The 26094-nt window shown below is 40.9% G+C and overlaps 2 protein-coding genes across 13 annotated transcripts in view; one reads left to right on the top strand and one right to left on the bottom strand.

Annotated features, from left to right (window-relative positions):
• Positions 1-13590, top strand: part of LOC111250661 (uncharacterized) — a 136534-nt gene extending 122944 nt beyond the window's left edge. For 7 of the 9 annotated variants that reach the window (XM_022806211.2, XM_086990738.1, XM_086990737.1 and 4 more), the window contains 5 exons: positions 4794-5235; positions 8196-8249; positions 9856-10261; positions 10455-10616; positions 10793-13590. In XM_022806211.2, coding sequence (XP_022661946.1) covers positions 4794-5235; positions 8196-8249; positions 9856-10261; positions 10455-10616; positions 10793-10886 — 1158 coding nt within the window. In that variant the 3' untranslated portion in view covers positions 10887-13590. Of the gene's footprint in view, positions 1-1607; positions 2810-4793; positions 5236-8195; positions 8250-9855; positions 10262-10454; positions 10617-10792 lie in introns of those variants that run through there. The other 2 variants (XM_086990732.1, XM_086990733.1) reach the window with 2 other exon arrangements.
• Positions 13591-13868: 278 nt separating this feature from the next.
• LOC111250659 (uncharacterized) lies at positions 13869-24702 on the bottom strand. Of its 4 annotated transcripts, none has more exons than XM_022806207.2 (14): positions 24511-24702; positions 23679-23871; positions 23100-23308; positions 22275-22753; positions 21872-22103; positions 21429-21569; positions 19566-19928; positions 18832-19142; positions 17440-18607; positions 17131-17205; positions 16152-16524; positions 15746-15824; positions 15140-15249; positions 13869-14242 (listed from the first exon to the last, which is right to left on the bottom strand). In XM_022806207.2, exons 2-14 carry the CDS (start codon positions 23869-23871, stop codon positions 14106-14108), a joined length of 3870 nt encoding a protein of 1289 aa, XP_022661942.1. In that variant the 5' UTR covers positions 24511-24702; the 3' UTR covers positions 13869-14105. The 4 variants fall into 4 exon arrangements, with proteins under 4 accessions (XP_022661942.1, XP_022661944.1, XP_022661941.1 ...); XM_022806209.2 differs by having other exon boundaries at positions 16131-16524; positions 22275-22696; positions 24511-24701; XM_022806206.2 differs by having other exon boundaries at positions 16131-16524; positions 24511-24701.
• Positions 24703-26094: the final 1392 nt, after the last annotated feature.

Genomic DNA, 26094 nt, shown 5'->3' on the forward strand with positions numbered 1-26094 from the left:
GTTTCGACACGTTTGCTCCGAATACGTGGGCCCGATATTGCAATTACATGTAAGCCTGCTTCCCAGAGGCACGTCAAAGTTAGCTATTAACTAATTAAATTATTTGCGAATACGTTAAGCTACAGTGTCATGTAACTACAAAGTTATCTATCGTTGGTTTCAAATCGTAGGGCACAATCGTCGAATTTTCATGTGTGGGAAGTAATAACGACAGTCGAATTTGTTCTAGGATGTCTCATTTCCTGTGATCCATCAATACGATTTATCAAGCTGTGTATTGATTTGTTATTTATACGTGGCCCGATAACCAGCTTCAGGCTTTAAGATTCTTGTCCTTTTTGCCGGTTAAAAGGCATCGAACAAAAATTCGCATTCTGCGTTGTTTCAGATGCTGTGGTGATTGATTGATAGCAAGCAACGCTTGTGGAACTTTGACGCCTGCGATAGATAGTCTAGTGGTTGTTTATATCAAACGGATTTCTGTATCTGTCCCTTTTTAACAATGGCATATCTATTTTTAGTTTCGTTTACACAGCGTACGATACGATGCAGTGTATCACAATCGCTGATTTAGCTGTACTTACAGCAATACAAACGTCACATATTTTCTGCAATTACGCTTTTAGGTTTTACTACCCACTAAACACGATCATGTGCCTATTAAGCCTAAAATAGACAGGTTTTCTAAAAATATCACCTGCTGTACCGGTTTGACATTCCGCCATCAGAAATTGTTCTAGGGCAAAATTGTGTCCCGAACATACATACACGTTAAACCGTAGCTGATATAGATAAGTCGCGTAGATAAATGAATGCTGAAAATCTCTAGATAGTTGTACAATTGAAATTGATTCATGCGTTGCCTCGGACGCTTACCTCGCCCCCCACACCTGTTACTTCGTGGCTTGTGGCGCGAGCGTCGCAGCCACAGCCGCGCTGCTGTTGGTCCTAATAGTGACAATCATGATATTCTTCATGCTTATATTTCTTTGTTATCTGATTTCGTGAAGCACTTGACTAAGTTCAGCGTCTGCTGGATAGCAATCGCTCATCACGTACCAGCAGCTATTATGCCTTGTTGCCCATGCGCTACAACCGCGCGGAATCCCTTGATCGTACGTTAGCAGCACTGCTGCCAAGGTTGTGCCGCCGGTGACCAGTGACGACAGCCTATTGACGACGCCATCAACTAGCGGATCCGAGCAGACTGCGACGATTGCACGCTCTGCCGGAGGAGGATTTTGCGAAAGAAAGAGAGACAACCTGTCGGCGTTTGGCTAACAAAGTGATGAACCAGTACGTCAGAATGGCTGCGAAAATTATACCCGATTTGTATAGTTTGTAATCTTAGCCACTCGATTTAGTCCATCCGAGTCAAGACATTACTATGTATGAAGTATTCCTTCCGTGACAGTACGGCTGGCAGCACGACTGCTAGGCAGGATGTAATGATGATATTTTTCTATGTTGTTGTTCTTTTCGTTGTTTGTATTTATAAAATCGCGGTAGCCATTCTCACCCTGTGGCTCTGTCATGGATCCGTTTCGTTAATGTCTGTCTGTCTGTCTGGCTAATGTGAGTCATCAGTTGTGCCGTCTTCAACTGAGGCAAGAAAGCGCAGGCATTTGCTACAGCCCGTCACCAAATATCGATCGCCGACCGGAAGCAATGTTGCGGTGGCGCTTGCTTTACGTCCGTATTACTTTGTTTGCTTGCAGTGTTTCTGCAAGCACGTTCATGTCTCTCTGGGATGGTTTCATTCCAGCGTCGGTCAGCAATCGAAGTGGTGCGATGCATCGAACTCGAAACAAAAAATCGAATGATTAAAAAACCTGCCGCCGGCCAATTGGCGACGCAATCTGACAAGCATCAGCCGTTATTACTGAAGAATCGGCCCTGTTGCTTGAATACGTTTGATTGCTAAGCGCCATCACCTCGATATCAGCATGATTACGCTGAACGATTACGGACGGTGCGTCTGTAACGCATTAACCTACCTGTAATTAACATGTTGTTGGCCAACACAGCAGCCTTTCCGCTCGTATTGCTTGCTCTGATTCGTGCTAACAAACGAATCTCGACTGTCGACATTTGCTTTCTGCCGATGCAGAAGAAATCGGTGCGGAAAGTCGTTAACGACAACGGTGAACGAAGATGAGGTTATACATGATTTTTCCGCCGTCTCCTACTCGAAACGATGTTTTTCCCTACCACGACTATTGTAACAACAAGCGGGCAGAAATATCTGCTCCGTCACCGAGCGTTCTCGTATACGAATACTCTTCTGTGCTATGCGCCAGCAATGATGCAGCGGCAAATTATACGATGATGACATTGATGATTCTCCGAGCGATCCGACATCAAACCGAGAGCAGATTTGTTCTTCTGACCCCGTGTTCGCCAGCGTATCGCCCAGTCCATTGGTCACTTCAGTACGAAAAATTAAGAGTCACTGGCAAAATTTTTACTGCTGCTCCTAAATAAAAAAGAAAGGTAGATTGGCTAGCTACCAGCTATGAAAAATTGACGACAAAAATTATTAGACTTCGCGTAATCAAGATTTTGTGTCCGCTGACCCGACACATCTATGGTATGGGTGCTGTATTGGGTCTCATATACTGACATTAAAGTTTCACCCGTTCGAGACTTACTTCTGTTTTCGTTGCTACTTATTGACATCTCGGATCGTTTTTATAGGCTAGCTTGCCGATCGTCACTTGCGTCGCCTCGACATAAAGTCATTAAACTTCTTAATTTTCGCTACACCCCAATAACGCTTGAACCATACAAGGAGGATACAGAGGTCGTTGTAAGTTGCCTTACGTATTATAAAATAACTTACCCCAGCAGTACAGCATCAATGTTAGCCATTAGATTTAAATCTGTTATTGTTTCGACGAAAGCCTTCTTTAAAAACGAGATGATTTGCAGTACAGTGTTGTTACCTTGCCCTAATCTGTTTTTGTTTGTGTATCAGATGTAGTAGTAGTAACATTCATTCCTGGTATCTCAGCAAAGCTTGCCCGATATTTACTTTACTTTATGGAATATGTCTTTGTATTTAGCGGTAAAATAAAAACCGACTCACTTAATACTTTTTGTATACGAGTAAGTATAATGAACGAAGTGTGCACTAGACAATATTAAGAAAAAAAAAAAATAGATCTCACATATCGACCACCATTGAATGCTACTATAATAATCCGCAAGACAGGTCATTTTTGCATCGTTTCCAAGTTGTATTAACTAATAGGACTATGATTGAAGCGATGAGACGCTCGCCAACTTTTTCAGTTTGGTGCTTTAAGATCTTATTTTATATGCTGCAGCTACGGATGTAGCTTGTGAGCCCTAACCTTTCTATAACACCGCGATTACGTCGATGCTACGTTTATGTGTAAGCCTATGCGCGTGTGTGCAAATGGCATGTTGACGCACGAAGCACGACGAGTCGAAGAGCGACGGCAGTCGAGCCCATAAGCCGTCAGTGATGTCGGGGCGGAAAACCCTCATATTGCAAATCGGTCTGTCGGAGCCGCTTTGAGATACTGTGGAGACCGCGCATTGTTTTAGCGCGCTTGATCGCACTGCGCTTTGGTTCCCGATCGCCGAAGATGGGGAATTGCTTGGTCACTTGGCTATGCTGCTAAGAGTTCTGTGGAGCAGAAAGATGCTTTTGTAGCCAGCTAAGCTATGTGGATAGGCGGCGGAACGGGTGGGCGAACGGACAAAACCCGTAAGACGTGCTGCTTTGGCCATGATGACAATGAAGATGTTGCATCCCATACTTGTTTGGTTATATGATGATGATGGCTATCGCTGGCTTGCTTGGCATAAATCTATCAAATTCAGCGATGTTCTGAGACAAATAACAAACAGAATAAAAATCGCTGATGATTGCATGCAGCTGCATAAGACCACATTAGACGGACACCACGACAAAGACGCTCGGAAGAGAACAAGAAAGACAGGATCGACGGACACAAGGTACATCGGCAGTGCCCGGCGTTACCGTCGCGTTCTGTTGTAATAGCGGTTCCGGCTCGCGCACCAGAATATTTAAATTCAAATTGCCCCGCTCTCCGGATGTTGGCAACGACTTCCGCAGTTCTCAGATCATCTCCAACGGACGTGGGCAGGCGACGATACATCGGCAACGTCGAGCATTGACCATCGATGGCCAAATAGCTAAAGCGAAGTGAATTTTGTCCGGATTTTATGCAAAAGTAATGTAGGCTGCGCGGGAAGGGGAAGGGTTATAATTTTTGATGGATAAGAAATAGACTTTAGAACTATATTAGATCCAGAACATATCCATATTCTGATATTAGGGCAATGGCGCTGTCTATGCGAAGTCTACTGCGTTCGTTGCAACACAGGTGCGATCAGTAAAAGGCCAATGATGATTGATCACTTATATGTGGAGTCGCTCAATCGTGTGTAGAAGTTGAATTTTAAGATTGAATAAACTTGAAAAAATTACATTTCGATAGTATCTTGTTCTATGGATGATTGAAATACGACGTTTAAATAGCCCTGTCCTATTAAATGCTTTGTTTAAAGCTTGCTTGTCCCCGAAGAATCTGGCATGATATTTCTGTAGGGTTTTCATTTCTGAGAGAAATGTTTCGCTTTAACTAGCGATAAACTTTACTGTATTTTAAGCTACCTCTTGCTGAACGAAGCATGTCGCTTTCAACGTTTCACATTGCTACTTATACATAATTAAATATGTATTGCGCTTCGGAGAAGTTAATAATATGTATAATTCTTCCATTTTCATGCCGTTTCAGTTTCCACTGAGTGAGGGCGATGAAGCATTTTTCTTCGAAGACAATAAGGACACAATCGCCTATTACGACTTAGAACCGCTTGCCGGTTTAAGCGGCCTCGGTCCATTGGCGATGCCACCAGGTCAGGCTGTTCCACCATCGGGATCGCCTTACCTCACCGTTACCGGACTTACTCCAATGGGTCTGCCTTTAACCAGCCAGCCACAAGCATGTCCACCAACCGAGTTTGGACCCCCGCTAGATCTCAACGCCACACAAGTTTCATCACCTGTGCAGCTGCATCCGGTTTCACCTGTACCACCACCTGTATCCGGCGATCTGCTGCTCAACGGCTGGTCATCGAGTGCAGGATCGGTGCTCCAGTCAAACCACGTGAGTCAACAGACGGGCGTAGTCATGCAACTTCAGAACCCAACAGCGTTCTCTCCCAGCGATTACAGAGGTTAGTACTGATTGAATGAACTTCTCTACCATCAACTTTTCTCACGAACGAATCAAGATGGTGACCTATATCATGTCAGACGGATCTCTCTCTGATCGTATGTATACAACAGAAAGACAATCGTGTATTCGCTGCGTGGATGGCCACTAACGGGTGGCAGAGGTAGAAAAACAGAAATTCAGTACGAGCATAACGCTTATTACGTGCATTTACACATGAATGTATTTTTTTGCCTGAGAGAAGCTCGTGTTGTGAGTGACGCACCTATGTAATGCATTATGGTACAACTCGCGTTGACTCTCCGTCACAGCTCATTTTTCTATTGCTGATTTAGGCTGAGAAAATACGCGTAGGCACGTGTATTTTTACAGCCTATTACATGCTAAGGACAGCTACAGCATACGATAGTCATCAAGCGTAGTCACAGAGCCATATGCCGCCCACAGAGTACTTGTGATCTTCAACAAAAGTCAGCGGCTTAACAAGCTAACTTTACGATAAAAAATCAACCATCTTCTTCAAAAGTCTTCATCAAAGCCTATTTCAGTTCACGGAGTTGCTATAGCCATAATGAAAGCGCATACAAAGACGGATACCTCTTGGTAATGATACCTCATATGCGTACGAAGCAAGTAAGGGCTACCGTATTTAATATTTTCGCTTCGGAGTCGGCTTACATTAAAGTTTCATACGTTCAATCCGTTGAGTATATTCCCTATACTGTCGACGCCCTCTGGAATAAAGTGTACCTGCTTGGATCTGTCCTTTCATGTTATCAGCTTGTGACACTATGTAACGATTGTCATCGGTTTACTTCATAGTACTGTGATGATTAGGCAAACAACCAGACGAAAAAGCGCCTGTGCAAATTCGTAAACGATGTTCCGGGCTGTGATAAAGCTATCCTTGATCTTTCTTTCTCTCTGCACCTTTATCGCCTGAATAGAACAATTCAGCCAATAGAATTTAAAGTTTTTTTTACATCTCAGGTCTGGTTACCTTTTGTTTCGTGTCAAACGTTTTTAGAGGAACCAAAATCGCGTTTGTCGCAGATGACTTTTCATAGCTTGTGTTTATATGATTAACTAAAGACTTTTTGCTAGGCGTTGAACGTCGCTCCAGTCGGCAAGCAACTATCAGACCAGGTCTGGTCGCAATAGATCGGTCTCATCTAACCTAATATGGCATCAATCGGACGTACCCGCTGTCAACACAAAAACGCGTTCGCTACTTGCGACGTCTATGATCGCATCTCGTAGTGTTCCGTGTCGATAGTATCGCATCGATTCACCTTGCAAGCTAATTCGTTTATCTCACAGCGAGACAGATGCATTTCCGACTCAATTTAGTTATCTTGAAAATCAGCAGTAGCGTTCAAGAGCTGCTCTCAGGACATCTAGCTAGTATCTGAATGAGTGCGATGCATCGAGTCGGTCCTGCAAACAGCAAAAACATTTTGTGGACATTATCGCCACATGGGTTGGTTCACAGTCCTTGACAGACATGGGCCTTCTGACAAATAAGTCGTCGACACGCCGTAGCTTGACGCTAGGCTGTTTTGTGTGCAATATTCGCGTCCAGATACAATAACATTGGCCTAGTGTCAACTCGGTGGTAATGGCGTTTCTTAATGTTCCATGGCCTCCCGTGCGCCTCATATATAATCTAGTGGTCTAGTTTCATATTAATGTGTTGCTATGCGCGGTTGTGTTTGAGCCGTTTGTTGGCGTCGACATATCCTAGACGCAGAACGGAAAACGAAATCCCTACGGAAGTAAGCTAGCGTAGCTTATTTTGTTCGATATAACGTTCTATTATGAGACATCATTTTCTTTCTGATTAGACGACGCGCTGGTAATTTGTTTAGATTCTCTACCAAGAGATCTTTATTGTAGCCTCAATCTTTCCACTTCATTAAGATTAACCGCATATCTAGAATATAAGCATACAATAAAAGACGGTACATTTTAGTGTTGGTGCTTTACGTTAGCTGTTGGTCCTTGGACATGGCCAATTTACATGGTTTGTTTGCAATGCGTTGCATCGGCTTACGACATTCATGTGATCTATCCCAAGCCTATGCATTGATCATCAAATTAACCACGTAACACTAGTGATAATACAGGACAAAACTTTATAGAGCCGCTGAGTATACCTTGTCCTATTTTAAATACCTCTTGAACATTTGAATTTGAACAGGATTGAGATCCAAACGACATCTCTCTGTAATATACGTTTAGTCTACGTATAGTCTACAAAGTATCTTTTTTACGTCCTGCTTAAACGCGTCCAATTGTCATTGACCTTCCAATCTATTTGAAAAGGCATGGGCCTTGAAGGGTATCTACTTTCTTCAATGGCAGAGCAGGTGATTTGTTCTCATAAGATATGGTGCCACCTTCAATTGTATCACAGCATTAAATTTCGATTTAGATTTTTCCCGAACCTCCGCATTATCATATTACTAATAGTATATATGCATCCTGTATTACGTTCGACACTGTCGTTAATCGTTGCCTCGTACGGCTAACCCTTTCGGTACGAAATAAAGTAGGTCTGTGCCAGGTCTTGAACCTGGATCAGCTCATGTGCTCCTAAGTTTAGCAGACAACACATGCTACCGCTGCACCATTAAAGGAAATACCGCAACGACTAGATGGATGTCCCAAAAAAAGTCCGTCATTATTATACTCTACAGAAGTCTATTTTTCCGTATATTATATTGTGTATAGGGCCGAACCCAAACTGTCCGCTTGTGAATATGATGTCGATAAATAGACACAGCCGTCTGCTCTCCATTAGTCTGAATGTTATATAAATGTTCGCATATGAATGCATACAAATATGCAGGGGCTTTTCTATATAAGAATTAGAACAGAGGATAAATTAACCATCTGACAATCTAAGTTTTCTACATTTCATGTCACTCGTTTCGGTGCCTGTTACATCCTTGTGGTTAGATGATCTTCGTCATCATCGCTATGGACGAGAGCTCGCAGCTCTACCCATCAACGGTAGTAGAAAAAACATGCGCGTGGTTATCGGTTTGATAGAGTCGATAATAAGAAAAGTCGATTATAATTTTATGTGTATGTGTTTGTCAATACAGTAACGTTGATTCGGAGGCATTAGTTAGCAACAGTAAGAGCGCCGTTTAAACTGATAGTCCTCGTTACCTGTAGGTGACACCATTACTATCACTATGATTTGCTACCATTGAGGAATCCTAAGGAATCCTCGATGGCGGATTATCTCAGCGCGATTACTGACCTCTTGCAATTGACTCTATTGCATCCATCTTTGAGAAGGCAGAACTTCTCGCGGCCTTGTTCCGTTTACACCGGTGGCACGAGCAGCAAAAGGGCTGCTGCATGATTTAGCTGTGATTTTCTTTTAGCTGCCACCAAACTGCCAACTCTCGCAGATTTCTGGACGGTTTGTGACTACAGCTAATGACTGGACCATTGTAGGCAACCAACTACAATGTAGTGACGATCCTACCTGCTTCTTTCAGCTAGGAAGAGAGGCCTACGACTATCGTAGTACTGTCCCTGCGTGTACCCCTCATGCAGCTGCTATGACGGTGACATTTGTCACCGTAGCAAAAGGTTTCTTACTACATCTCGGCGCCTTGAATCGGTCATTGTACTGGACGGACTAGATCACCCGTCGCGCTCGCTGTAGTCGTTGCTTTTACTGAACAACTATAATAAATAGTGAGTGACCGTCTGAGCGATTTCCGCTTGCTTCACTCCCTATATCAAAATACCGCGCTACTTTCTAGTCATTTGCCAGCATCTCTTCACGAACGTTAGACACTGGACAGCAAAGCAGTGGTAAACGAGAACTCGGCGAATTTCTGCGGACAAATTGTACTTCGCCTTTCGGTTATTTGCGCCAGAAGTTGCCTCTGTCTTTTGTCTAGTGCGATGACGATGAAAAGCGCGAAGACGAAAAACAAGTAGTTCTACGTAGTTGATATTAATGACGGCATACCGAATCATTGATTGATTAATTGGATATTTTACACGGCAGTATCGCAGAACGGACATATAGTATACTGCCGCGCTTATTACAATATATAATGTAGGCGTTGCAGCTTAAGTCTGATATAAGGCAGTGGTACAAAATGAAGATGTTTTTGCTAGATCGTATCGTGCCCTGCTGTTTAAATTGATATAGTATTTCATCATATTCTCTCAAGGCAGCGACGGGCCGTGGCTCAAAAGCTTGGTGAAAAATACGTACGTGCAATCATTTTCATAGAAAATAATTCAAACTTGTAAGAAACGTAGGGGACTCTTTAGAATAATTCAAATAATGTAAAAAATCGACACACAACAATATCCTATACGTATCGAAATATCACTTTTATGTAAAATAACTAAACAGTACTCATTATTATTCCAGAATCGAAAACTCAATAACCATTAAATTTTCGCCGATGATTGAATTTATAGCCAAACTAAAATGGCCAAATGAGCACGTGTATATAGAAATACGTACATTTCATATGTCGCCAATGGTCCCATCCGATAAGCTCCATCCGAAGCTTACTGCCGCTAAAACAACTTTTAAGCAGCTTTCGGCTGTATTGCATCGTGTGGTGCCCGCTTTCAGGAAGCCAACCTCAAGTCTGCATCAAATCGGAGGAGATGGAGGAGCGCCTCGATCTCGACGCCTATCAACAACTTCAACATAACACATACCAACAACATCACTTGCAACAGCAGCAGCAGCAGCAACAGCTGCACCAGCATCAGCTCACTAGCCCAACTAACAGCGACAACAATTCCAGCCAACCCTCACGGCCGCACAGTCTTCAGTTAGCCCAGGCTAACGGAACCGGGGAACAAAATACCATTAATACGCAACTTCTTTTTGTTGGGGGACCAGAAGAGGCCGATGCGCTTTCAACTTGCAGTTCCTCGGTTAGCACACCCGATTCACATTCACACTATACCTCCGAGCCTCGAACCACCTCCAATGCCAACAAGGGAATGGGGAAGCTTTGGGAGTTTATCAGGTATGTATTCTGCTTAGGCATAGACTGAAATTTCGCTGCGAAGATATGATGCGCTTTCAACAATAGTAACAATTCAGAGTTAAGTATTTGAATCTTACAACGGCATTTTTCTTAACTTCTACTAATACATAGAACAAAGAATAGGTTCGTCAATAAATCAAACAAAGATAATTGCTTTGTTTCTCCTCTGTAGAGATTTACTGTTAAACCCCGAAACGAACCCGTCACTAATCAGATGGGAACGGCGGGAGGAAGGCGTTTTCAAGTTTGTGCAGAGCGACAAAGTAGCTAAAATGTGGGGCGATCGAAAACAGAATCCTCGAATGACCTACGAGAAGCTTTCACGCGCAATGAGGTAACTTTTTTTTGTCTATCTTTTTTCAACGATGATATGTAGAGATATCTATGTCATGAAATAAGGAAAGCACCATTTGATACCGAATATACACATTTAAGATATCGTTATTCCGTTCCACAACTGCCGTATCATATCGGTAAAAAAATGTATATTTCATACTGTACTTCATTCAGATATTACTACAAGAATCAAGTTCTGCTGCCAGTTTTTGGCCGACGACTTGTCTACAAATTTGGCCCCAACGCTACTGGATGGCGACCGAGTTAGGCCGGCAGCTTTGCACATTTTTACATTTAAACACCACGAAAACAGTATGCAACCAGTTGGATAAGTAGACGAATAAGGTGAATCCATCTCAGGAACATTTCCATGCGTTTAAGATACCTAAACATAGGCTGAACGACTAAGGTTAACCCAACCCGTCTGCTACGATTAATACTTGTCTTCGCTTAACAACCTGTCTAAAGAGTACCTGCAATATTGGGCTGCATTGACGTCCCGTCTACATTACTCATTGTTACTGCTTATTTCTCATCGGGCCCGACCCAAGGACGATTTTGATCTTGATCCCCTCTAGCCAACTGAACATGAAACTTTGTGCGAGATTGAACTGCTATTTATTTTCAAACGCAGCTGCGCGCGTTTGTTTTCAGCTTGGGTTGTTTACTACTCATACGTACCTTGTACTATAATCTAATAACGGAAATAACGCATCATAGTTGAAAAATTTTCTAGTTTATTATACTACTGAAAGGCGGATCCCTAGCTTGCTAGTCTATTCCACTACTTCAGTATAGTTGTTGTGGTATTGCAGGAAGAATCTCGATTACGTAGTCCGCATTATTTTGCAGAACGTAATTGTAATATATTTTTTTCTAAATATAAGCCGTACATAGAATAGATAGATAATCAAATGTCTCACAGTTCGATCTACCAACCTATAGATGTTTGTTCTCAGATACGAACTGGATGTTGAACGAAAGAAAAAAGCGATGGCGTGCTGCACAGGAGTACAGTTGTATTAAATTAAACGATTAAGCGTTCATGAGGCAGTCTACAGAGACAATACTGTTGACTTTGGCGTTGACTTTGACCCACGATCAGTGTAGTATAAAGTGAACGAAAAAACAAAGTAAGAGAACAGTTAAGAGGAACGAGTGGTCCTACTGGGGGCTTCTGTGCTAGTACAGAATGTCTAAATTATATTGGCATATTAAATGGTAGACAGAGCCGACGGGAAGCACTGAATGAAGTCGTATTGCAGAGGCGGTACGTCCTTAATGGTTGAAAAAACAACTGAAGTTTTTACCCTCTATTTAGAAGGGATTTTTCAATGAGTAGTTTTTGAAAAGCAAGGACCTTGTTGTCGCCAAGCGAAAAATGTTCTCGAAGTGCGTATACGTCTATTTTATTAATTACGACCACGATCTGTACATTACTTTCCATCACTTTCAAATCGGTTTTGTTAGTAACGATGATGATGCTTAATGCTATACTTAATATTTGACCGTTGTTGTGTAGTTGTGAATGCTATGACAACATTGATTAATTAAAGATTATTCGAAGACACATTGCAGAAGACAAAAAGCAAAAAATGTTCTGCATATAGAGAGGCAGCTTTTAGAGACAACACTATTTTCATGTTAACTATTAAATCTTCTACCATTCCATGAAAAGATCATGCCATAATATTCATGTCGGAGACTTGAGCTACAAGCACTAGGATCATTCGACAGTAAGATACTTCGATGAGTGCAAGTCGTTCATGGACACAATTTACGCATATATAGATCTATACGATGAATCGGGACGAAATCGAATGTTACACACGGGTGTTGTTTGTTACCTTCTTAGGAGTGTTTGAATATTAATATAAGACTTATATAATGCTCTAATATTTACAATAGGACGATTCTGTTGTAAGCTTTGCTTCATCAGTTAGTAAAAATACATTAAATGCGTATGCCAGGGTGGTCTAGAAATTCTCCTTTTGCGAGGGTTTTTAAAAACTCGTGTGCCTTAAATAGCAGTATGTATCTAGTTGTAGTTGACGCTATGCATTAGGTCAATTTGAGCTAGCCACGTTTTCCAAACTACATTCCTTTGTACATACATTTTTTTTAGAAATGGGGAATGCGCCCACATCGACCAGGTTATGATCTGAGAATATATCAGCGTTGAATAAAGGGATCGTTGTTGCCTGATTGTAATAATCTGTTATATACTTCTATATAAAGCGCTATTTTTTGCGTAACAAAAAAAAGTAACACGTTGCGGTTGCAAAAACTAAGAACGGAGTAACACGATGCGACCTTCTTATAGGACATTATCGAACGGCTATTACAAACCATGAAAATCATTCAACATCTAAGGGCATTGTTGGCGTTTGTTCACCAGTGGGGTCTCGTCTATTATGAAAGGCACTACGGAAGTAGGAACCACCCAGTACAGTACCTCGTCTATGGTTATATATATATATTTATATATATGACTTGTGGGAATTATGCGAAATGAAATAAGGGGCTGATTAACACAACAGTCTAAGAGTGAACTACGTATCTATTTGCGTGGACAGGATTAGCTGTGCGACGTAGGCCAAGGAGTATTATTGATAGAATAAGAGGTAGCCGGCTGTGTGCAATGTTCACCGAAGACCGGTTAATGTCACGAAAGCTCTGTTATAGAGTGCATGTTCCTGATACACTGTTCGCCTTGTTGAATGGGGCTCCGAAGCAATCGGACGTGCCAACAGTGCGTGTGTTGTGTGATCAACTGTAGCTTTGTTTCTGCAAACAGCACAATAGTGCTCAATAGGGACCACAGGACAGAAACAGAACTAATTATAAAACTGCTAGTTGACTCTGTTAGAGCGGCTTTTGTTTCAGCGTTGTATTATCGTATTAGACGAAACTGCGTGTCACCGTGCCTGTACTACGTGCAATAAACTATCTTGTTTTGTGTAAACCGTCAATGATTTGTATTTGTTCTCTTTACCTAGGCCTATTATGAATCTAGATAGAAATTCTAAAAACTCGAACAGCACATTAGACTTATTTACAAAAATCATGATGCCAGAAAAAAAAAAGCAACAAGAAATCATTTTGCTTATTTTCGAGAAATTTATGATGGATCGTTTGCAGGGTTAACACCTATCTATTCTTGAGATTTCCTGTACCTACAGCGGTACTATGTTGCTTTTCAAAACTCATGTATATTAGGTGTCTGCCCATATTTTAATAAAAACACCGATTTACCACTTTTAAGCAACAACATATAAAATACATGATGTTTATATTGCCCTCCCTAGGTAGTGGAAACTAACTTCACGTTTGTACATTGCAGTATAAACGAACTTTATGACTATACAAATATATGTAGTTTATATATACAATTTAACATTCGTTTGACCAATCCGTAATAGACCTGTCCTTCCAGACGGTACACACAATATCCGGCTGTTATTGTTAAACATTCTATGGAAGCTACTTATGATGGCCTACACTCTCCAGGATCAGCCTTTGCAAGATAATCAACGCCACGAAACTCTTGAACGTCCTGTAAATTTGCCAACGGCCGATCTTCTTGAGCTTCATTTGAATGATCACCCGGTGTTTCGCTTTCAGCTGAAGTAAAATAATTACCTTAAGTTAGTACGAGGTTTCTATGATATAAGGATCGACACAGCAGACATTTTCATACTGGATATACTTTGGGGTAAAGCTTTTTGCGAGAGGTGTTAGTTACCACGTGGTCACTGAATTTCATTATTTCTTATTGATGCTCGATCTCATATTTGATTCGGAACATTTGCTTTGGTCTTTTAAAATTTTCCTTTCCCGTTCGCCTGACTTATTTCATCAGACAAACCCGAATGGTCATCTAGTCGTGGCAAGAACGTACACGTGATGTTTGTACCTTTTTCTAGGTTCGACCATGTGTTTATTGACAATCATAATTTCCATCATATCTGGTCCACAATGATTGACATATATAAAAACAATATATTTTCGCCGTATTGAACTTCTGGTATAACCGACATGACTTCGATTTCTCACAACGGAAACCGGCAGGAGATCGCGCCCTCGATTCGTTCTACGAGTGTGACCAGCGAACATTCCTGGTTATCTTTTATTTGTATATGTTACCAAAATTATCAAAAGCAGCCTGTGGCTGAAATAAAATCCCTTCAGGATTTAGCTTTGTGCGGGCGGAAACACACAGAGTACCGCGGTCACTTGTGATCGCCTCGTGAAGTGCATCGATGTAGTAGTAAACTTTTTAAATTTTCTAAAACCACTGTTAATGACCACATTATTATAGAGCTTCACTATACTCACTTGATATATTTACGATCAAAGATCTCCTACAGATTTAATTCCGAAGCGATTTCTCTTCCGTTCACAAAAAACTTTTTCGCTCACAAAGGAAAATATGCTTCACGACTAATCTATCGCTGAAAAATGTATTCATGCTTAACAAAGGTAGCTAATTCCCAGCGAGTAAACAGAATTCTTCCTTACAATTAAGTTTGCCGGCTGCTGGTGAATCCTTTCCGAAGTTCAGAGTTTGAGAGACCTGTGGGACTTTAGGTCGGGCAAGTACGACCCGTTCTGATAGCAGACGATCCTTACTGTAAAAATAAAAGGAGTATATATAAATATATAAATGAAAAGTAAAATTATGAATAAATGTTGAATGAATAAGTGAATAAATTTTTGGTTAGTATTATAACAGAGTAATGCCACTTCACGATAGCTTGTAGCACTTTAAGTTTTGTTCACCTTTTGTAACTTAACAGAACCATAGTTCTAGGTTCGAAGCCGTGTGTAGACACATTTCGGTTTATGATAAGAGGATCCAGTTGTATGAAGCAAGGCTTAACTAGGGCAGTACCAAACGTAAAACTCAGAAAGTATCAAAATCAGGCTGAAGTTATCAGATTTAAACAGCGAAACGTATACCTTGGAAAGCCTCTTGTACTCCCCCAATCCGTCCCTTCGCTCGACGCCTTTTTCAAATCAACATTCTCACTACAAAGCTCGATTAATTTAAGCACATTGTAGAAGGGTACGCTATTTAGGCGCAACGCTTCTGCGCGCCACGTTGCACAAAACTGCTATACTTACATGTCAGGATGTCGCCAACAGAACTCCTTAATTGCCTCATATTTTTGTCGGTACTGTTCAGCCGTTGAAGGAGTTGATGCTAAAATGAAGTGTACCAACTGACGTTAGGGAAAAACATACACAACTTTGGTTTAAAGAGACCTAACTCATGATTATAAATCGAAGTCATAAGATGGAACAATGCCCAATGCTCTTCTAAATAATAGATTTTTTTAATATATCCTATTACCTTTCTACAAGGCAGAGATAGTAAATCATTTTTTTCAGCAAGAAGCTGTAACAGGAACTGCGTGTCATGTAAACTAACTCTACTTTGAAATATCTATCAGCCCTATACATTTATGCTATGTACAAAAAAGTCCTGTCTCAGCTCAACAATTCTTACGAGTAGCAGTAGCAGGCGTACTAGCTATGTTTCTGGTGTCCTTTAAAGGTTTGGCAACAACTTCCTCGCTCAAAACTTTTTTGGGGTCGATACCACTCTGTTTGAGGAAGGCCAGATATTTATCGTTGGTCTTAACGAGTCGGCTCTTTTCACGCCACAATTCGTCGCATCGTTTCTCCGCATCCTCACGAGCCGCTTTCTCTTTGTCAAGCTTCATTCGAATGACCCATAATTCCTCGATGCGGGCCTGACAACCAACATCTCGTCTCTTTGGGACGGGTTGCTCCCACTTTGTACCACTTTTGACTGAAGGTTCCACGGGATCTTTAGCACTTTCGGCACTGCCTAGTAGGGCATTCATTCCGATCAGCAATTCGGATGGTGATGCAATGCCCTGCGAAATAACAAAACATGAATACCATAGAAATATGACTCAAAAAAAGTCCATAAATATTTCTAACAATAGTACTACGTATTATTTAAGCGATATTTTTGTGTTGGTTACTGCGGGTGAGCGTGCCGACTTTTAAAAGAAGCGCACAATCAGTCAGCTAATATCATGCCACGGTAATGCTGTACAACCTAAAACATATTCCAGTTTCAGAACATGAACTTCATGTCTTTTATCGATGACTTCGATGAATGAAATTATCACAAGGCATCTACCGTAAAAAGCTCCCGTGAATGGTTCAGTGCGTATGAGCCACCTACCATGAAAAGCCATTAAGACATGTTTAAATATAATATATAATAAAAATTATAGTAATAAAAGATTAAAACAATTTGGTGGAACGCAGAGACAATGTTGAATCGACGCGTATGAATTGACTGATTTTGTAACGGAAGTTATTGCTGAATATGAAATATAAGTATCCGTAGATTTAACAGGTTTTAGCTAAGTCCCACATCGCGTTTTCAGTTATTTCGAGCGTGATGAAAGTACTGTAATCAAACGGGATATTCGACCCAGCTTGAGAACTAGTTTGGTATCGGTACATACCGCAAAGGCAGGGTTGTCCATACAGCGCGTCGCGAATAAAAACTTTGTGGCTCTACATGGAGCCATCGGAGCTACCTACAGAGCAATAACACAGTCAGGCGCATACAGAACAAAAAGTCGCAGATAACCGCCGAACAATGAATCAAGCACCGGGAGGAGCGTTTTATCGGCCTTTTCAGATACACTTCTACGGACCAAGTATAACTGTACGGAATGTCTTATACCACATTGTACATTTACTCTGCAATACGATGTTATTAGTACTGTTTTTCCTTTGAACCATGTTAATATGTGAAGTTTGGATCATACCTTAGTCTCCTTGTCCGTCTGTGATGCGGCATCCATTATGGCTACAGAAGCGAGCGTTGACACGTCAGTCATTTCAGTAACGCATTGCACTTCCACATGGGTTGCGTGAAGAACACGTTCGCCATGCTGGCGTTTCACATCGGCCGCATGCATCGTGTCTAGTTTTTCTTCGAAGTCGGTTTGTGTGACCACGTCCGTTGTAATGACTTCGTGCCCAATGGGCTGACCTGCCGCTGCGAAAGAAGCCACCGCATTTTCAGGGAAACACGTAGGAGACACGTTTACGTTTACTGGGATTAGCTTGGCTTCAAGCTCAGTGAAAACTGCCATCTCAGTAATTTCCGCTTTTTCCTGATGCGTTGGCATTCCGAATGAAGTGCTAGCGTCCGCCTTTGTAAGTCCTTCGCTAGGAAAGATAATAGCCGATGTATTAGCATCCACGAGGATTGTTTTTGCCTCGACTTCAGTGACTACAACAGTCTGAAGTTTTGTATCGTCGTTTAGTAAAGTACCAGTAACGGACGTACTAGCATCCGTCATTACAGGAGACAGTTCAGTCATGATCGAGGCATCAGCGACGCATGACTTTTCCTTGATCTTTCCGTTGATTTCTACAGAGCTACCGCTAGCTTCAACCGCACAGTCGGTTTGGACGGCCATGTCCTTTAGCACGAGTGGAAAGTTTATGGGCGTTCCCTCTGTTTCCAGCCATGATACCATAGATCCTTGTACATGGCTTGCGGTGCAAATTTCTCTGGTTTGTGGAGTTAAGAAAGTGATCAGGGAATCGCACGTGTCTCGGCGACGCGGCGTCGATCGGATTGGCAACTCGCTTTTCATTGGAGTTGCAAGCAGAGGCAACGGCGAAGTCGATCTGTTCACCATCTGACGTGGAGGCTCATTAGAAACTGGTGTTGACTGGTCGGTAGCGGTTAGGTTTTCAAGGGGATTAGTTTCACCGCTGACGATTTCTTCATACTGACAGCCAACTTCGTATGTTTGTACCCCTGGGGAAGGTGACCTTAGAAATAGCGCACCAGAACCATTTCGCAGAGTTGTTCCCGTTGTTTCACTTGGCGAAGCGTATCCACTGAATGCCATTAGACTTCGCTTCAACAAAGCATTCTCCCGTTTCATGCTTGTGATTGTTTGGCGTGGAGTCGCCATTCTAAAAAAATGATTAAATAGAAAAACGATTCAAGTTTGTTATTCATTGCGCCTAATCGGTATTTGCACTAAAAATACCTTGGAAGTATGTGCAAATTAAAAAACAGACAGGACTATCAACATGGATAAGCGAAAGGTGTTGTGTTTTGAACTTTACTACATGGATCATTATGTCCTGTGCAAATTATCAAAGCAAAATAGCAAAATCTGACTGTAGGTACGAACAATTTGAGTTTGCGTTCAAACGGACTTTCTCCCTCTAGCTCGCTTTCCTCCTCTAGAATAAGGCTCAGTCCATTTACCGGCGTACGCGTAACAGCTTCCTGATCTGTATTCGTACACGATGAAGATTCCTGATTAAAACCACCACTTTCTGTACCACTAGGATCAGATGATTCATGAGGAGCCAAAGGATCGACTGTCTTAATCCGCGGTCTTTTTGCTGCTAGCCCAGGTGTAGCTTGACAGCAGAGCTTTTGCTCAGCTTGAAGGAACGCGATATGTTCCCTCAGCTCTCGCAACTCGCTCATGGCGTCCTAAGAAAAGACCGTTAATAAATATCAATCAATTCATGTAACACACTTATCATATAGAATTATATGGGTAAAATAAAAGAAATTCACATAGGGAGGAGAAAATAGTTGATTTAAGCCATTTTTTTCTAATGAAATATTGATATATAATGATGTCCTAAGAAAGTTCATGCTTATTGTACTAAATATGGCCCGCTTTTTCGCGATCACTATGGACTATATCATCAATGTTCCAAATATTCCAATGTTCCTACACAGCATATGGAATAATAAGGCGCTCGGACAAAAAAGAGTCAATCATGACCGACGGAGATCATAATTGATTTCTTTGCTCTCCTAACTGAAATTACACTGAACCCATCGAGTCAGCTATCTTATGAGTAGAATTATTTCGGTTTCATTAAAGCTGCACACATAAATACTGACCTCGTACTTGCCCTTCAGTGCAGCTAGATCTTCATATTCTTCATTTTTCCGTGAAACGTCACATTGACTAGTTAAGCTCTTTAACGTTTCCGTAGATGATGAAGATGCTGGACAATCTATTTCCAATGACTTCCGTTTGCGGGGTCGCGCTGGAGTACAGAACGCTCCGAAATCATTTTTGAGACCATCGTCATACGTGCCGTACTGTGCTAAAAACGAGTCTTCGTTCGATCCTCCCGATGTATGTCGTTGCTCGAACATCGTTGAAGCCCCAGTGCTAGTTAAGAGACTTTTACCTGGCGTCGCTGCGGCAATTTGCCCAGGACACCATGTTTCTCGCCGACGGCAGTCTACCCGCAATGGCTGCCGTTAAAAATGCGCAACACAGTTTTCATTATGGTTAATCGTAATATTCACATCATAATAAACACGGGATTATATGTTCACCAATCTTGTCTTTGCATGCGACGAACCGACTAAAAGCATCGTGTATTCGCATGATACGAACGACTTTAATTGTACTTACTGATTTCTAACTATGCAAATGATCACCTATGACAACTAACTAAGAACTGGTTTCAATTCGGTTATATTTAATATTTCGAATTCGTTAAACATTAACATCCGCAGCGTCGTCAAGATCAAATATAGCGTTAACCCTTACGGTCTTTGTGTCGACCCTACATCTGGTAGTAACCGTCAAAATAAATCTTTGCTGAACTGTTTGCTAAGTGAATCTATATGCGTCAATACGTCGTATTATAAAATGCCAGTACAAAAACAGCGCACATTTCGGCTATTAAAGAATGTTGTATTGAAGTTAACACTTTGGTAACAAAGCAGCCAAAAACACCAACAAAAGGAGCAAGCCTAAAAACTTGTAAGTATAAATATGTATAAAAAAGGGCTGGTAATAGATGCTAAATATTGAGTCGTATCAGTTTCGGGAATGTAACACCATTTAGAGAATTTATAAAATGTTGCATATACTTTGAATAGCTGCTGACAAAATGGTACAACAGTACGCATTTAGCTATAGAGATTACTATGTGATTTCCATCGCGCCACTGGCTACGGTACTGATAAAGGACTGCAAAACTTTCCTTCCCAAAACTATTACAACACCATATAACTAAGTGACCTACGTACAGTAAAGAATGTTTTGTGGCAGATACCTTAAGATGGCATAAGAAAAAAAAGAAGTCTAACGCAAAATACGCAGCTAGCTAAACTGGCACTGCTGTAGAAAATTCAAATGAATATTTTTTTTACCTTAAATTTATGGCCCTTTATATTAACTATATATTCAAGCTACCACTAACTTTTTTTCTGGCATTTAAGCTTAGTGTGTTTTAAGAGTAGACCAATATTGAGAACTGTCAGATGTTACCGAAATATCAAAATATTTTCGAAGGCGAAGTTCTGTGTTACAATTTCTCTCCTGCTTCGTACTGGCCAAATATATAAAAGTAGAGCTGCTTTTTGCCGAACAACAGTGATTATTAGTCTACACAAGATAGCTTAAGACAAAATATATTATCCACGCTATTTCTCAGAGAAAATACTTGCTATTAGCGCCGGAAACCAGTAGATATTAATTCTAGATTTAAAAATCTTTCTATAAACCAGCATAACAGCAGAGTACCGAAAACAATCAAGAATAAAAATATATAGAAACAAATCTGCCCATTGTGAGCGTTTAAGTTTCCTGTTAAAATAAAGCTAATAAAAGTGTTATCCTTTAATGAGAATGAACACTGTGTTCAAGAAGATTATGCTGTTCATTAGACATTGCTTGCAGCTGTAGGCAAAGTTCGTTTGTTAACATAATTCTAAGGAAGCGACGGCTATTTTATTTACTACCATGCTATAGGTCCTTTCAGTGATACTTGATGGTAGGTCTCCGCAGATGGCTAGCCTCTGAAGATCCTCAATTTTCTTCTGCAGCTGTGAAATCGTGTCGTCTTTCTCTTTCAGTTCTTGCTCCTTCCCGGTCTTCACCTTCTGCAAATTGCACAAAGCACAGAAAGGTCGGCAATTGCCATAATGCACCTACGAACTCTAATAAATAGGTATCACTAACGGGAATAAACAAAAATATAAGACCTTCAGAAAATCTAACCGTATAAAGGAAAAGGAGCCTGCAGGGATATGTTCTATCTATTTTTGCGACACACTTGGTTCAAACTAGATGATTTCATTTATCTTTTTGAGGGGCGTTGAAAATACCTATTCTATGAAATGATATAGATCAGGTCGATCGAAAGTGTCAAAAGTGCATTCAATTGTGACCATTCGATACTAACACAAATGAGTGCCTTAAGTGACTCAATCTCTTTGTTCCGTTTTTGCAAAAGGCTGGCGTCTTCCGATAGCACTTGATTGATAACAGGCTTATTGCGAATTCGTTTAGCATCAGATCCAAAACGGAGCGTTGACAGACTTGTCTCGTAATCGAATGGCGATATCGTGCACACGATAGCCGTACGGGAGTTGCCGCCCAAGGAATTCTGCAGAATTCTGGTTAATTTTGAATCCCTAAAAAAGCCAATAGACCTTTTAGATATACACACTTGTTTTGGATGCACAGCAAACCGACTTGTATTAATTATAATCCAAGGTTCGGAAAATATAAGTAGATAATAGTAAAGATGAAGACTTCATTCAAATGCATCTCGTTAGGTAACCGTGATTCGTTTAACAACTAACCGAAAATTTATGTGTTTCTCTTGTTTGGACAATTTTCGAATGACAATGCCGAGTGCGGTAAGCGATGTGTTAATGTGACAACCTTCACGTAATCTCGTTCCGGTAGCGCCGGTTTGCGTTGCACGCTCCGAACCAGCCAAATCTACCAAATTTAATTGGGAGATAGTGACGCCTTCACGTTTATTCCCGACGGCGTCCCGATGAGACGATTCGAGGGTTACACGAAATATCGAATGTGATCGGGACGAACGCTCGTTCATGTTAGTGCATCCGACCTGACGGTTCTTGTCTCCAGCTAGCATCCATTTCATCAGTTCATCGGCATCACGACAGACCTGTTCCACGAGTCCAGAGACGGCCATGTCCGGGCCCTTGATCTGGAGCGCCGACGACTGCGTAGCTGGATTAAGCAGGTCACGTATCTGCTCATTGTAAATTTCTAGATATGAAATCCGAATCATAAACTCGCGATCGGCATCCTGTTAGTAATATGAATTCAAAAAACTATATGAGTGATAAATGTAACTACAATTGCTTTCATCATTCAAAAACTCCGTAGACTTAAGGCAGCACACTTACACTGTGTGCCCTTAGTTTAGCTTGCTTTGTCTCTCGTCATTACTACTTATAGTTTATAGGACACTAGGAGATACTACTAATATACAATGACGGCATTCAAAGTGATCGATAGAACGCATTATTCCTACCAAGAGAATATCTAGAAACGTCGTCACCCCAGAAGGTACTGTCAAAAACTTCCAACTACAGGATAACAGCACTTTATAAATGGGTCTACCAGAATCCGAAACGAATTGAGCAGCTTACTTTATGTATACGTTCAAAGATGTAGGCAATTGCCCTTTTGATGATTCCGGGGTCGGCATCGTTGCCCATCATCGTATGCGTTTTTCCTGACGAAGTCTGTCCATAAGCAAACACGGTGCCATGGTATCCATCCAAGACCGACTCTATAATCGGGCCAACAACTTTTTCATAGACATTAGTGTTGGTCGTCTCCTGTGAAAAGATATGGTCTACATAATCATCAAAACGAGATAAACACGTTTGTGTTAAATGCATTCTTTTTTTACAACTTATGTCAAATCGGTCACTGTAGCTCCCTATCAAGCTCTACTGTATCTCTTTGAACCAAGTCACTTCCTGCAGTTCATCTGCAACAGTTAAATAAACATGGCTTCTAAGTGATTTGACCCGCAATACCAAAAATCAGCAAGTTTTTTTTTTCTGCAAATATATTAGAAGCTGAGTCATAGGCAAGTTCTATCTACTGTGGAAACCACCATAATTTAATTATCAGAAGATCGATCTTCGATTGATGGCAAAGAATATTACAGACTGATAGAAAAATGCTTCTTGTGGTTTAGTTCGAATCTTTTATTTTACCGAACGCGAATACGTTGTGTTGATTTTCGGGCTGCGCTCCGTAGATCACGTTGTCTTGAACGATCCATTCGACTGGATCAGATACGCTTTTAGCAGGTCTTACTCGAACGGCCACAGAGATACTATCAGAAGTGGAGGTACCTCCACCCCCTGTACCAGTTATCGCTACGCCACCGCTATTGCCTCCAGACATCTGCATGAATGACAAGACGCAACGGTGTCACAAATCGACCGTGTCGTGAAAGAAAAAAACATACGATCCGAATATCTTGGTAAGAATAACAAGGAAGCTTATAAAGGTACAAATCTCATTGTACCTTGTGTATGCATGTATGTATGTAAATAGCTATCTCAGTTGTGTGGGATTAAACATTTTCTAACCAAGAATTTGCTTCAATACTGATAAATTTCGTAGAACACGCCATGTGAGTAAATGCTTGGCAATGCTTATTTTCTCTGATAAGCTAATAAGCTCTACCAACAGAGCTTATTAAAACAACCACTCATGCATCTTTTGTAGATTTTTTACGGTACACTATTAATATTGCTGGTACTGTATTTATATGGTTGAATATGTACGTAGTAAAGCTGAAATTAATAACAAACCACGGCGGTCTTATACCAGATTTAAACTTTTGCATTAAACTGTAAATTCTATGATGTATCAATCTTGCACGCCAATAGTTTACGAAGGAGAAAGAGTGGAACCTCGTGAAGGATAAATGTCTATTTGTTATATAAGTATTTTATTTTCAATTATATTGCCTTAACGAGCGTCGGCAAGTCCTGACTGTGCTCGAGTCCCTAGCAAGGCAGAGCGTACTAAACTAACCTTTGTTTGCTACAGTTGGCGGCACACAGTTTCGTTCCGATCACTTCACCCCGTTTTCGAGCTTGTCAACGTTCAGCAAGAAATTTCTACACCGTTATTGTCACATGTCAAATTAGCTGCCAAGTCTGTTTTTAGGCAACGCCGCTGATTAAGTGATCGAGCCCGCTCGAACTGCTCTTCTTGCAGAATATGGTTCAAACTGCGATCCCTTGCCTATAAAAGAGCGAGAAGGTGTTCGTATGAAAACAAACAAACAACTATTCAATTTTATTGGCGGGAACCTCAAGCACCGGCCACTGGGAAATACTTGCCATGTTAAACCAAAAAATGTCTGTAATTTTCGGAAGCATCTGCATTAAAACATTTCTCAAGTAGAAATCAGAGACAGCTGTATTGACAAATGGTTGACAAATTGTGTAATTACACAAAGTCATTTCCTAAACGCTTTGAGACTTGTTTAACACTAAATTCCTATTACGAACGAGAAGCAATATGGATCATTTAAGGCCCGGAAAAGTGTATTGAAACGTTTTTGCCATGTACTAATCTATATTATAATAGGCTAAAAAAATAGAACAGCTCTAAAAAAAAACCTACTGTCTTTAAAAATCTAGCACTGATCGTAAACTTAATTGGGGGATATGAGCCATGTGATTAACGTACGTTTTTCTACTTTGAAAATCCTTGCAGTACTAAGATTCTATAGGTCGCTTGAATTATGGCCAGAGCTACTGAAAAATTGTGATTCAATAGTTTTATGTAAGAAAAACTACAGCAATTGATTACGGCTTGCGAGGAGAACGACATATCAACGTAATTATATATGCCATTTGCTCAAGTGTGAATGTTATTGGACATGAAAATATCCTATCGTAATCATTAGGTGGCCTTTTTCTAATATACCAAACACATTCACATTTATTGTTAGAGATTGGCGTATTACCAGCTACGAACGTTGTCGCTGTTACGTGCCAATGTTGTATTGAATAGAATATTATTGATCGATGACTTGAACACAGGTACTCATCCGGTGGTTTGCTACTGTCTACACCCGACATATGATGAGCTGTTATAATCGGCGGATCGTTTTGATATCGAAGTTGGAAGCTGTAACCCTTTATAGGACAGTTTTAGTTATAAGGCTGGTCTCTGCCACTCCGTCCCTATGATTGGTCTGCTAATAAATATGAGATATATTAACGTAGCGTATTATGCCACTCAAGAGAGTAGTAGGCGATTTTATAAAACTATCAGACGCTTGTACTAAGCAGTGTAAAGGCAAATTTCAGAAAGAATACCATTTATTACATGATGGCCGTTTTTTCCATTGTGCAGTATTTTACTGCTTATGTTTATCATGTGTATTCATCGCCATTAGGAGGTAGACAATTAGACATAGCAACTTACATCATTATTCTATGCAAGAAAAAAGCGTGACACAATTAGGAAAATTAAAGTAGTCGCCTGTGAAAAATATCGACGTATGAATCGAACTTGATTTTGTACTGTGTCCGAAAGTACTTAAATTACGAGTGTTCCTTGGCCTTCCTTTAATTTTTTTGCTTTTAAATTAACTCAGACTTA

This window comes from Varroa destructor, unplaced genomic scaffold, assembly GCF_002443255.2.
Source record: "Varroa destructor unplaced genomic scaffold, Vdes_3.0 BEIS01000005.1, whole genome shotgun sequence".
Taxonomy (NCBI): domain Eukaryota; kingdom Metazoa; phylum Arthropoda; class Arachnida; order Mesostigmata; family Varroidae; genus Varroa; species Varroa destructor.